At 35.7% G+C, this 15362-nt stretch overlaps 1 protein-coding gene across 1 annotated transcript; it reads right to left on the reverse strand.

Moving 5' to 3' along the window:
- Positions 1–356: 356 nt before the first annotated feature.
- Positions 357–9833, reverse strand: LOC121860535 (general transcription factor IIF subunit 2-like). Its single transcript, XM_042357696.1, has 7 exons — positions 9672–9833; positions 7754–7821; positions 6785–6921; positions 6504–6593; positions 5211–5335; positions 4663–4806; positions 357–4358 (listed from the first exon to the last, which is right to left on the reverse strand). The coding sequence occupies exons 1-7, from the start codon at positions 9735–9737 to the stop codon at positions 4221–4223; spliced, it is 768 nt and encodes a 255-aa protein (XP_042213630.1). The 5' UTR covers positions 9738–9833; the 3' UTR covers positions 357–4220.
- Between the last annotated feature and the right edge of the window lie 5529 nt (positions 9834–15362).

A 15362-nucleotide genomic window follows, 5' to 3' on the forward strand; every position in this document is an offset into this window, starting at 1 on the left:
GAATGATATCAGCTACATTAATCGTACTTAAAGCGCAAAGAAATGCAAAATATAAAACATGCAACCAAAACTAATAAACAGAATTAATGGCAGATTTCCGAGATCTGCTTTCTATCTCTCGTAGCTTCCCGTCGGGTTCTTAACTCTGAAGTAATTTCCTACAACTTCTTTCCATTTCATTCTTGGACTACCCCAAGAACTTACTATTCATAAAACATTAAAAAAACAAGCTATATAGAGAGTACTATAGTCTGCAATTCAACTATTTTTTTATATGGTCTTTAGGTCTCGTGGATGTGGTTGGTATGTCTGTGGTTGGCGAGGGATTACCGTGTATAAATCAAGTCATCAGCCCGGTAATTTCGTACGTTTATACAGTTACTGCAGTACATAGGGTTAACAATGGTAGGCTAGTCTTAAAGCTAATTGCTATATCCAACGATGAATTATAATATCGAATGTCACCTCATTATTTCTAAACCAAATATTAACATTTTTATTAACCAGTTCTACTCAAAATACAATAACATACAAAGTGATAAGACTACCCAACACCCTCACTATAGGTCAGGTCAGGTCAGGATATCCTCGAAGTATAACGACATCATTGCTCCTACAAGAGAACATCAGGTCACATAAGAGCTAGCAGTTGGTAATGTCATATAAGCTGGTCACAGCGTATATATTTAAGGTCACTCTTCCTACTCTTGTTCGTGTGTGAGAGACCAAAATAACTATACTGAACAGTGACCATTACCTCGTGACCAAACACTTGCCGAACTGGATGTATTATGGCAGAAACTAACATAGATGAAAAACATAAAAAACACGACAATCATTTAGATACCAGTTTTATTTTCTATATAAAAGGCTTTCAAGGGTACAGTAAGACCTCTATTTAAAGGAATATAAGGAGAAAGTCCATTATATCGAGGGTCAGTTAGATATGAAACCCCCCATCTAACGAACTACTGTATAGAAATGAAAATTCCATTATATCGAGGGTCCGTTCGATGTGAAACCCCTATCTAACAAACTAATAGGCATGTAGAGTCCATTATATCGAGGGTCCGTTAGATGTGAAACCTACATCTAACAGATTACTGTATATGAAAAAAGTCCGTTACATGGAGGTTTAACTGTACTGTACAGTATTTCATATTAGTCATATAAAAATGTACAAGCACTTTCAGGTACTATTTAATTCATGGCAAATGGTTATGATATCAAGGCAAATCCACATGTTCAGTATTTCCAAGTACCATGTAATTTTTAACAGCACTAAGAAAATGTCTCTGAAAAAATACAAAATACCAAAACAAAATAATGTTCTCGAAAAACAATTAATAAAAAATAACAAAAATGTTCTTGAAAAGTAAAAGTAAAACAAAAAAAACTGTCTCTAGAGCAGTGATTCCCAACGTGGGGCCTACGCCCCACTGGGGGGCAATTCAATAATAATAGGGGGGCAATTCAATAATAATAGGGGGGCAATTCAATAATAATAGGGGGGCAATTCAATAATAATAGGGGGCAATATGAAAAATATAGTAATATCAACATTTTTTTTATTTTACCCTATATGGGTAAAAATCATAAATTTATAGGGTAAAATTGTAATTATAACCTAGCTGAGCACAACAGCTTGTGCAATCTAGTCAAGTGTTCACCCACTAATGTTATCGTGCATCTGCACCAGCTATATGCGTGGCTTTTGACTTGTTTAACTTTGCAGTTCTTCATCTGCTGTCAAGGAAGAAGGTGAGTTTTAGTCAGCTGCTCAACGCTCCCACTGAAGCTAAAAAAACAGAGGAAACTAACTACAACCAAATTAAATGTGCACAATAAAGCATGGAAGCAGTATTGAATTAAACACAAATGCAAGTTTCATGTTGATATAGTTATCTGTCTCTGTTTTTTAGCTTCACTGAGAGGGCTGGTTAAAGTGCTTTTCATTATGATTATTGATCTTGTTATTCTCTGAAAATAATGTATAAAAATAATCATTCATTGATCTTGTCACAGTAACATTAATTTAAAACTGTGAATATAAAGCTCAATATTTACTTGAAATGGCAACTGCATATTGACACTGTGCCTTGTATGTTACAGAAGTTAGATATTAAATTTATTTTCCTAAGTATATAAATATTTTATTTTCACTTTTCAGTTACCCCCATGATGCATAAAATGAACAGTGTGCACGCCAAAAAAAAAGTTCGCCAGTATTCAGATGAGTACTTGCTGTTTGGGTTCATACCAGCGACTCATGATGAAAGGTTGCCTTTTTGTCTGTTGTGCCACCAATGTTTGACTAATGAATCCATGAAGAGAGGTCGTCTCGAAAATCATTTGAAGGCAAAACACAGTATTCATGTTAATTCAAAACTGGAGTATTTTAAATCCCTAAAGGAGAAGTTTGAAAAAAGATCAACAATAAATTCATTGTTCTCTGCAAGAAGTGCAAGCAAGGATCGTGGTCTTGAGGCTAGTTATGAAATTTCTCTTCTCATAGCAAAATGTGGCAAAAATCATACAATAGGGGAGAATTTAATTAAGCCCGCAATATCAACTTTTCTGAAAGTAGTTCTTGAAAAAGATGACCAAGATCTCAAAAGCATGCCGCTCAGTAATAATACTGTTAGTAGCAGGATTGATGAAATGAGTTGTGATGTAGAAGTACAACTTGTTGAAAAATTAAAATATACAAATTTTTCAATACAGTTGGACGAATCAACTGTAAGAGATAGTGAAGCTCTGTTAATGGCCTATGTAAGATATGTTGATAATGGAGAATTTATCGAGGATATGCTATTTTGCGAAGCATTAGAAACCACCACTATTGCAATTGATATATATAAGAAATTAAAAACATATTTAGATGATAAGCAGATACCAATGGAGAACATTATATCTTGTGCTGCAGACGGTGCTCCAGTGATGATGGGCAAGAAAAATGGAGTTTTAAAATTATTGAAAGACGACAATCCCCAAATGTTGTTAGTGCATTGTGTTATTCATAGACAGAATTTAGTTTCCAAAAAAGTTTCCCCTGTTCTAAACGAGACATTGAATGCAGTTATAAAATGCATCAACACTATAAAAGCTAATGCCAAATGTGAGCGTCTTTTCAAACAATTTTGCAAGGATCAAAATGCAGACTATGTAAGATCATTACTTCATACTGATGTAAGGTGGTTATCAAATGGGAATTGCCTGAAAAGATTCATGGAATTATTTGATATTCTTAGCGAGTTCTTGGATGACAAACCTTATATGACTGTTACTGACAGTTGATGGTAAAGCACTTGTCAGTTATTTAGCAGATATATTTGAAAAACTCAATGTCTTAAATAAGGAGCTCCAAGGAACAAATATGACTCTTGTTAATTCAAAGGCCAAGATATTTGGCTTTATATCATTTCTGGAATTATCCCAAGAAAATATTTCTGTCAAAAAATTTGAACAATTTTATTGGCTGAATAAATTTGAGGTAACAGATGCTACTTGTCTTGTTATTGTGGAGCACTTAAAAATAATGGTAAGCGATTTCAACTTCAGATTTTCTGATTTGAAAGAAATTAATTATCCATCTTGGATGACTCAGCCAATGCTAGTGGATCTGTCAGATGTAACCATGGAGTATCAAGGAGAACTTTCAGAATTACAAAATGATGACTCGATTAAAGCCCTGTTCAAAATAAAAAGAACAATGATGTGGCTCTGTGAAGAAACACAAGCTAAATATCCAAATACAAGTAGTTTGGCAAGAAAACTACTGTTACCATTCCCATCGTCATACTTAGTGGAATGTGGATTTAGTGCTGTGAATGACTTATTACTGAAGAAAAGAAACCGACTGGATATCACTAAACGAGGCGACTTGAGATTGAAATTAACAAAATATCTGCCTCGGATAAAATCTCTTTGCAGTAGACATCAGGCTCAAGGGTCTCATTAATTGATTGTAATTGAATTTATTTAATCTGATGGTAGATATGTTATACACATTATAAAATGGATTTTATTTGATTAAATTTGAAGTTAAACCCTTTAGTTTTATTTGAAAGATACAATTTTTTATGTTATACTTCTTCAAAACTGATATTGTTATATCATACTAAACAATTAACGGGTGGGGGACATGAAGAAATTTGTGATAAAAAAGTGGGGCATGGTACTAAAATGGTTGGGAACCACTGCACTAGAGAGTCTTGAGGTTAATCACTGCTTGGGTCATCCGCTGCCATCTCGTCTTTCTTATAGTGCCGGTATTCAGGCTTGAGTTCCCATGTATTTTTGTGTGGGTTTTTGACGTTATAGTCGCACAGTTCCTTGAGGATCTCCTTCAGATACGTCTGGAAGCAAAAGATTGTGATAAAAATACGTCTATTAAGTCAACCTCTTCCAGGTATCTAAAAATAAATAAAAAATCCTTACTGATAATCCCTTCATTGTAAGCTTTTTATCACTCCCAATTGACGACTTTCTTTTTCTCAATAAAAAACGCAGTCAATGAACTGTTTGAAACTATTCATTTAATTATAACATTAATCCCCAAGGAGTTAACCAGGTTTCAATTTGATATTCCACCTTAAGAAAACATGCATTAAAATAGTGAACCAGTACATATTAACTTAAAAGGAATATATTTTTACTTACAATAGGTTGTCTTGTCAACTTCTGCAGATCCTTAATGTTATAATACTGATGTTTCTCAAATGCAGCATACAGCATGTCCCTGACTTTATCCTTGTCATCACGGGCCTTCTTCCCTTCTGCCTTCTTCCTCTCTTCTGTTTCATTCTGTGGTGGATGTTTATCTTTCAATATCATAGATTGTTTCTTCTCTTCAGGTTCCTTACCACTTTCCCATATCATTCTTGGCCTTACCTTCCCCCCACTGCTCTCCTCCCTTCTACATTCAAACTCGTCAAACATCTCTGGATCAAATTGGTGGTCTCCTCCATTCTTCTCATATACCCCAAAACTAGATCAGTCTACCACCAGGAAAAATAACCTTGCTAATGCTCTCAATAACCATCCAACTACCCGTCTAAACTCAGGACATGGATGGACCCAAAAGATTTACCAAACTTCTTCCATTCTCCATCTTCTTTAGATATCCACACCACCAACAGTACACCATGATTGATCCTCTTTAATAATCCTCAAATATTGTATTATATTACACATCTAGTAGAACTTACATTGTGCCTATGCTTTGATATTGGCTTGTAGACGTGCACAGGTCTTTCAATAAATCCAGCCTTACGATGAGGTTGGGCAGCCTTTACTACAGCAGCTCTCTTCTGGTTAATATAGTAATTATCAACTGAAAATATAAATTAAATGGATTAGTCATGAACTGCATATTTAGATCATCCTCTTAAACATGATTAGGTTAAGTTAGTTTATGAGGAGTATTCACACATTTTCTTTAAAGAAGTGGGAACCTTTTTTCTTGTTCTTACTGTAATTGCTTGAATTAATAGTTCCTGGAGTATGAAATTTTGATAATTGTCTAAATTACTAGCATGGCACTAAATTATCAGAATTTAATTTATTTGGCCACGGATCATTAATCTGTGCACCAAGGAACACATATATATATATACAGTGGGGTATGCTATAACAAACGGATCCTACTACGAATATTCCTATAACGAACGGTTTTACCTATAAAATTGAGAATGCTATAACGAACGAAACTCCTACAACGAACATTATTAAAAAAAAAAAAATTTTTTTTTTTTTACTGAATTATTGTTTTTTTATTACAAATATTAATGATATTCTTTATTTCAGGGGTTTAGATACATATTTATGCACTTTTTTACAATTTTTACAATTTTATATTATATTTTTCAGTGTTAAGTGGTTGTATTTGGGGGCCTGGAACGGATTAATCCTATAACGAACGAATGCTATAACGAACAAGGTTCTAGAACCAATTAGATTCGTTATACCATACCCCACTGTATATATATTCAAAATTTCAAACTCCAGTGTAAAGTCATCGCTTAACCTCAAACACATTACCAGAGACGGCTACAAGCACATAACAGACACAAACAGACTAACAGATGGAAGGCCAGCAACTATAACTATACAATATACAGTAGGTACTCCCCGACTTACGACGGGGTTAGGGACCGACATCCAGGTCGTAAGTCAAAATGGTCGTAAGTCGGAAATGCTTAAATAACACATAGAAAATCGAAAATGGATGTCTCGATTCATCTTCTCAGCACCACAAAACTCTCACTTTTAAGCTTGCCAGCCATTTTAAAGTGAATTACAGATGAAAATTTTGTCTGTGTACTGACTTTGGGACTCAAAAATACATAATTTGACCAAATTTTGGTACGACTGAGGCAGATCGTAAGTGCGGGTGGACGTAAGTCTAGTAGGTCGTAAGTCGGGGAGTACCTGTATATATATCCACTTATGTGCCCCTGACACTTTTGGGCAGCTAGAGGATAGGACAGTACAGTACTCACCAACAGGTTGGCACTCAAACTTCTGAATGACTTGTCCCTCCATATATAACTTCTCCGTCTCAGGAACTACAGCATCTGGGCTCCCTTGTGCTGAAAAATAATGTAACAATACAATTATCACTTCATTAAATAATCAAGAATTTTATCATACACTGACAGTTTGTTTTAAATTTCATTCTTTGATTTCAGCTTAAATAAACTACATGAAAAAATTGGGTTGTAATAAATGTATGTTTAATTAAAGAACCTGGATTGCACTATGCATTTTAAATTGGACTCACGAATTGACTGGGAGAATACACCAAGCGTCATTTCTTTGACACTGTGTAAGATGAACTTGTGTTCCCTGGGCATCTTGCTGTCCTTTAGTATTTGATCATTTGATGAATAAGACACAGATGGAATTTTACCAGGAACTCTAGAAAAGAAAGAACAGAACAGATTGAGTTTGCAAAATAATATAGTGACAAAAGTGAGATCCATAAAACTGTCCTACTATAGATGGTTCCTGTACAGTGGAGTATACTGTAGTCTGGTAACTAGTGTGACAGTGTTACCACAGACACATTCCCCACACTGATCAAAGGAGTTACAGAAGGAATCTCCCTAAGGCTTTCATTCCAAAGCTATTGATACATAAAAAATATATACACAACAATAAAGTATAACAGTATTGTTGCCGACAGCTGGAACAATTGTATCTTGGTACAGTAACGCACTGCACAAACCGCAGCAAGCGAGCAAACAAGCTTGTACAATGTCAGGCAATGATCTAAGAGCAAATCATGATGCTAGAGCTTGAAGAGATAGGCTGTGAGATACATCAGCCAATCATAGGCATCCCATGCAGTCACATGACAGTAGCAACCATCACAGCACACGAGTTAGTCCACCCACATGCTCGGCACACAATGCAATCTTTCGTAATTCATTTGAACGCTCAGAACAGAGATTTTTTCTGGAATCTATTGGATTTTTTATTTTATTCTCTGAGAATTGGAAAGTTCCGGCTATCGGTGATAATACTGTATCTAACATTAATAAATTCATCCTAAAAGTAGTACATTACACAACAAAAGTACAAGTACCTACTTAAATTTTGGGTAACCCATTTATGATAACTATATACTTCAAATACAGTAATACAGTAATTCTAATACATTCACCGATACCTGACAAAAAATAAATTATCAAAATTATATTATAAACTCCTTCTGTAAAAGCCAAGATAACATTCATGAGGAACTTACTTGTTTATCTTGAGTGTTCCGACATCACCTGCACACTCTGCCCATTTTTCCCGCATGTACTTAGGAATCTGTAACACACGGAAGTAATTACTAAACGATGACTGGAACAAATACATATACTGTAGGCAGAGCTGTAAAGAAAATCTGGAAAGTTATTCTCATTGGGAATTATAGACTTTCTCCTGAGATGAATAAAGATCAACAAATACAGTCCTGTATAAAGTCCATATAACAGACTCTTCTCCCCATATAGTCCGTTAGATGGGGGTGTTACATCTTAAGCTGCGGTCACACTAGAGTTTCTACCCAGAATAAATCCACCATAGCATTGTTTTATCAACGAACTCCTCCAGTTGTCTCTACAGCGACAACTTATTTGTTGTCGAAAGCGAGACGACACGGACCGTCTGAAAATCCACAGTACGGCGGGTCGAAATTTGCTATAGAGTATAATATTAATAGAATTTACACTGTTCTTATTTTTTCTCATTAATGTTAAAATGAACAAAAAATATAAAGTATATTTCAATAACAAAACACCAGCAAAAAGTCATAGTAAATAAAAATTAAAAAGAATACATTTGACTCTAGAGTACTCGAGTCCTTTTGTAAACAAACATCGCTTGGATGCTACAATCGTCCCTTTTCCTTGGTTTTCTTTAACAGAACCACACATCTCACTAAAGTGGTTAATGCTGCCATAGAAATATCCAATGAATCCATCCAACTCTCCAACTGAGGTCAAACTAGCTGTGTGAACCAAGAGCCTGGTCGATGGTTACTTCCGCCAGTGTGACCAGTGTGCGGATCGTGCCGTTGACTTATTGCCTGTGGATGATATGCTGTCGTGGACTTATTGCACGGAAAACTCTAGTGTGACCGTAGCTTATTGGAACCTCGAAATAATGGGCTTCCATCTTTATATTGTTTGGAAGATGGAGGTTTCACATATAACATGCTCCTTTACGTGCTAGCACGGTTAAGGATCTGAGTTTAAAACCTTAAAATCTGATTAGTTAGTGTTAATTAATGAGCTTTGAAAAACTGTATAGTATGTGATGAAATGTCAGGAGGACAGTCGTCTCTTCTATTAATTAATCTACCAAACACAACCTAAAATAATTTAATATACTTCCACACTAGGATGGAAGGTTAGGTAAGTTTTGTTGGTTTATCGGTAATACTCAACGGGAGCGGTCCAGCCTTAGTAGCAGCCTGACGTTATCTCTCCATATAAGATAAAAACTTTCTTACCTTCAGGAACGTGTCAAAATGCAGTTTGTGATACAGTTCCAGCACACAAAATGGACAGAAGAGGACGGCAAAAATTACTGTAGTACAGTAATTTAGGTTAGGTCAGGTTAGTTTTCTTCAGTAATACATTATATGAATGTTATATGGACACCCATGAGACCATGTCTGAAATCACTTTAGATTTTGTCCCATTTCAGGAAAAATGATCTGTTTGTTTAAGAATATGTCAAGACAAAAAACAATTCGACTTATTTGATCACCATCGCCTGTACATAAAAAAAAAAATTGGGAATAACTCGATGAAAGAAAACACATACTGATCTGAAAGCGATAAATGCGACGAATGGAGAAATATCCTCATGAGTGGAAAAAAGTAAAGAAATTGTATATAAAAGGAACATTACCCAAAACACACTTCTCCTACATTTTCAATATGTTTCTGGAGGTAAGAAAACTTTAATCTTCTGTGGAGATATTTGGTCCATTAGATACAAAGGGTAGACCACTGTTATCTAGTATATCAGTTTATTTTATCTAGTATCATATCCTGTAAATAAATCAATGGGTGAACATAAATCTATCAACAGTGTGAAAAAACAAGTCTTAAATATATATCAAGTCCCTTCCACTTCCATCAATCTTACAACACACACGAGGGTCTTACCTTAACCAGCCACAATCCACGGCTACAATTAGTCACATCAAGATCTCTCTCAATATGTTGACTCATTTTGAAAGAAGAAATAAGGTTTTTAACAAAGAAATGCGACGTTAGACCCTCACAGCCGCTGCCTCCACCATCAGTCTGTTTACTTCACTACTTCCTGAGTGGCAGCCGGAGGTGACGTCCTGGCCTCAATGTTTTAGCTTTTTAGGTGTAGATAGGCTCGGATTTTACTAAAGAAATTCTATATCTCATTAATTTTACCATATTTGACTTTATATTAATCTTTATTCAATACGACATGTAAGTAATGTTACTATATTATTAAATATTTAAACAGGGAGATGACATCATGGTTATATATACTTACTCATTGGCTGTAGGAATAACCTTATTTTACCTTTTTTTATTTCACTTTGATATTTTTATACGTTTATATACCATTAGATACATTCAAAACGTTATTAAATAATATTTCTATATTATAAAATCATATTCAGCAAAGAGTTAAAGATTCTATCAGAGTTTATAGTTAAAATATTCGTTTTCTATGATGTGTTCACCGTAGAAAATGACAAGGTATAACTTAGTAAATTTATCAATATTCAGCAGTATGGAGATTATGAAGGTGTTCTCCGTGTTTTGTAATAGATAATTATTATGCATATTTAACACTGTATGGCCCACTATACATGCTATAGTCAGGAAGGAGCTAAGCACATTCTACCTTGAGGAATCGCAATATTAACAAAATTACAGGCGGACTATTTTCCTCTGGCAATGTGGCTTTCATATTTATTTCTCGGTCAACGTCATCATTAGTCATTATATATTATTTATTTAAAAAAAATATATAATATACAAATACATCTCATAATTATTTAATAAAACTGTAAACGATAATAGCTACATCTCTGAGGAATTTCACCACGAGACCATAAAAAATGTAAACCTCATCCCGAAGATTAGGCGCTGTGTTAGTGCTGGATACCGCCGAGTGTTATGGCAACCAAACCGAGTACAAAAAAAAGAATTTATGTTACAGGTTTCATTTCATGTGATATTTGTGTTGCACGATCACACTAAACCAGGGTAATATAAGTTGTTATTTCCTAGTTATTTCCTAGTGTTGTGGTGTGTGTGTGTGTGTGTGTGTGTGTGTGTTGTGCGTACATACAGAAAATATGCATCTAACTGGCATGATCTGAACACAGCCATTTGCTTACGTCTCACAAAACACACACACACACACACACACACACACATACACACAATCCTCGTCTCTTTCATCCACACTAAAACTCAACATTTTCACTACTTTTGAGTAAACACTAAAAAAAAAAAAATCCGATTCCCATCTCTCAAACTCACTCAAAAAATTACGTTATAAAACTACCAGTCCGTTTTTTATTTCCCCAGTGACACATTTGAAACAGAGTGCTTCCCCCCCTCCTCCCCATCAACTCCCCCATACCCCATTCCCTCTCCTCCCCCCTCCAGCCTCCAGTGAGTGTTGACATGCAGATCACAGCTCGCCCATGCACAGTCCACCCAGCACTAGCATTCCTGTCATACTCTTCACTGGTATTTTTTTTTCCATGAACACTTGTCAACACAGTTTCGGTGCGGATCAATTTACGTCATTTATTGAAAACTTGATTACCTTTTTGATGTTGTAGTTTTGATATGTGTGTGTGTGTGTGTGTGTGTGTGTGTGTGTGTGTGTGTGTGTGTGTGTGTGTTTAAACTCATCTATTCATAAATGTCGTAAAAGATCTTCACAGCATCTTCCAGGATAAATCTTCTTAATCAACCTAATTCAAGACTCCTCTACCACCTGCCTCCCTAAGGTCACATTAAGAGGAGAATCTCAAGTCATTCAAACTAGCGGCCGCGTCATTTATATTCCTTCTCTCAATAAGGATATAATCAGTCAGTCTTGAACTACTCAATAGCCAGTTAATTGTGGTTGTATCATATGTGTTCACTCAGTAATTAACGTCAGTATGAGTCAATATTAGACACGTAACTTTCACTAATATTCCACCATTGAATATTGATAAACAACATGAAAGTAAATCAGAATAAACCAAAATTATACATATATTCTAAAGGTTTAATACATGTTTTCTTATGCATTTTTAGGGTATATATTTGTAGTTACATGTGTATTATGTATATGTATCTTATTCTTAGACCTACTTTTTACAGCGTTTGGCCACAGGATCGTTATAATCAAGACCTGTATACCACCTCTTATCATTACTGTCATTCATTTTTTTCTAGCTGCTGATAAGAGAGATGAGGTTCTCCAGTCGTGTTACTTTCTCTATTCCCTTGAAACTTTTCCTCCTGGTTTAACCCTTATTACTCCATACAACCCAACACCATCTATAGCCTTCATAAGCAACTAAAACCACTTCACTTATCCTCATCATCATACACTCACACATTGCTATTTATAAGCGTGTCCCTCATTTTGCCCTGCTACCTACGTTCTTGGTCTTGTTCCTCTCTCTATACCACTCTCTCTCTCTCTCTCTCTCTCTCTCTCCGCCCCAGATTCTTTCATTATGTCCAAAACCGCTTAGTAAATTCTACCCGGTGCTTCGTTCAACCTCCACATATTATTTTCATATTTCTTATTCTTTACACCCTTTGTGCTTCACTGTCTGCCGCTGGGTAAAGTTGGGTGTGAAACAGTTTGCGCTAGAACGAGCACTGAAGGCACGAAGCCAGGCCTGGAGGGATGGGGGGATGGAGGGAAGAGTAGGGAGGGTGTCCTGTGTGAGGAGGCCTGGAGTGTTGGGAGGAGGAGGGGGTTAGGAGTCAGGCAAACTTCCACACGTTAAATATATTTGGTAGTACCTTTAAACTGGTTCACCAGGAAGTGTGTTTAAATATAATATATTTTGCTAGACTTATGAAGAGATTTTGATTCCCAATTTTTGTCTGTGGTAGTAATTGCGGTAAATATTGGACAAAGAATTTATAAAATCAACAAGAGGATGATCTCGTATGTGTGTGTGTGTGTGTGTGTGTGTGTGTCGGGAAGATGGGGGGAGAAAGACAAAAGCAAGAGGGAGGAACATTGTTCTTCTTTGCCCGCTATAGTGAACACGTGAACCACCTGGGTAAACACAGAAGAGGCGCCTCGCTCACATAATGAAGAGGTGAGGAGAGGTGAAACGTTCATATAACGGATTTCTCTCTCCATATAACGGACCTTCGACATAACACACTTTCATCCCTATACACTTCGCTATATAGAGATTTCACATCTAACGGACTCCTGTATAAAGGACTTTCCTTTCCAAATAGTCCGTTAAATAGAGGTTTCACTGCCTTGATCATTATATACAAAAAGACGAAACAAACGACCGTCAAGTGAATGACAACAACAATAAATTCTAAACAGTATCCTTAATGGACATCCTTGACTCCTATAAGACGCAGGTCCTATGCTGAGTAAGCCTTCAGGATCTATTAGACTCACAGATCAAGAATAACTCCTGGATATTCACTCTACCACATGTTATCCAGTCCTTGTAATCCCAACCCCTCGTAAACAGTGGTAGAAACTCATTGTCGCTGACCCAATGAATACTGAGGAACACACGTTACTTCAGTATTCATGGGTCAGTGACAATGATTGCATTTGCATAGACATTTGGCTTGGGTAGTAAAGATAAATTGTTGCAGTGGCTGTACTTCTCGATGACCTACAGTAAGATTGAAAAAAACATTACATTCATGAATTCATGGGATCCAAACCTATTACTGGTCATTCTTCTCGATGACGTATAGTAAGAATGAAATATATTACACACGTATTCATGGGATCCAAACCTATCATTGGCCAATAAGTTCCAGGATGACTTACCCTCGGTATTGCCAAAACAAGAGACAGTCGGCGAAAACGAGATTCATAAAACTGATTTAATATCATACGAGAAAAAACGATATAAATTTAGTTTGTACTTTTATTTAAATACTTATTATCGGCCATGAAGATATCTGCAAAAATCTCGTATTTAGAAAGGGAAAAAAAGATATCCAGGAATTTGAGTATTTCTATATACGCAAGAATGACAATCCCAAAATCCAGCTCTCTCTCTGTATCTATATTAGACTACAACTGACATTATACAATAACACACAAACTCATCATGGAGTTCCCCTCTCAAATATCCATCCAACTATCTATTAATCTCTAACTATATATTGGAGTTGCACTTAATTTCTCCCAAATGACATTGCCGTACAGTAACTCAAAACCTTTTGTACACGTGAGGCAGGTTAAACTGATTTGCTGAATGAGCTTCTATTTTAATTAAATTCCTGGGTCCTGACGCAATTACATAACTGGTGGTGGCACATACACACCTGTCCACCTGTCTCGTATATTTGCCTGGGTGTAACAGGTTATATGGGTGAGAGAATCTGTCTTTTCCCCAGCAGCTAGTACAGGAGTTCTCTTGAGCCACAGACTAGAAAAATATATAGAGACGTGACAAGTTTGGGAACCAGGTGAGAGATAATAAAGCTTGTTTACATATACCTGTGTTCTCATGTTTTAATTACTCAGGTGTTTGACTTAAATGCAATACTAAGATTACCGCGCGTATATAAGATGTACTGTACCATCACAACAAAGAATCAGAAAAAGCCAAGCAAAGCCAAGCCAAGCCAAGCCAAGCCAAGTCAAGCCAAGCCAAGCCAAGCCAACTTTACTTAACCTTACCTAACCAAATCTTACCAAACCTAACTTAATTTAACCTCATATCCTAAAATAGTGTTAGGGTGGTTAATCTTTAGGTGAACTAAGCTTGAGGGAGAATCATCAGGATACCCAAGTTAAATTGTCAACTTTAAAAGATCTATATTATAAACTACAGACAATATTGAGATTTCGCATAAGAGTATTTTCGAGTTCTCTCAGTGCCTCTGTTAGTTCCAGGTTGTAATGTCTTTTAACTTTGTAAGATTCCCCTTAATATATTATTGGAATAGAAATTACAGCAACCAATAAAATCGTAAAGTAAAGTGGAAATAAAAAGTCAAACATATTCGCTAAAGAGACGCGATAGAATTTACTTAAACAAGTGGGACTGGGAATTCCATTTTGACGCGAGTGTTGCTCCAGGGACGAGTACATGCGTCACCATTTTTTACAATTTTTCAACCGGAATACGACCCTCGTTAGGTACACCTTGAGAGAGAAAGAGATTAAATTCATTTTTCATTGTACTTAACAAAGAAAAGTCGCTCACTTAATTAACGGTTTTTGGTGATGAGATGTGACCTGATTACTACCAGATGGTGCATTGGCCACGAAGGCGAACTGCAGGTGTAAACAAACTCAGGTCATAATTGATGTTGAAAATAATCATCTCATTTTTTTTACACTTTCAGGTAAAACATTTTTAAAAAAAATTACCACATAAGACTAATTTAAGTGATTTTTTTCGAACAGAAACCAAAAAACAATACCGGGTTATATATATATTAAGTTTTTATGTAACAATATTATCAAAATCCTGATAATTACACTGAACAAAATTATTTACAAAACATTTCCCCAAAATAATATCAAAACTACAAAAAATATATAAATAATATAAAAGTCTTATAATTATAAAATCATCCCAGACTACAGGAGTTATTAAGAATGATTATTAATTAAACCAT

This window comes from Homarus americanus, unplaced genomic scaffold, assembly GCF_018991925.1.
Source record: "Homarus americanus isolate GMGI-L3 unplaced genomic scaffold, GMGI_Hamer_2.0 scaffold52827, whole genome shotgun sequence".
Classification (NCBI taxonomy): Eukaryota; Metazoa; Arthropoda; class Malacostraca; order Decapoda; family Nephropidae; genus Homarus; species Homarus americanus.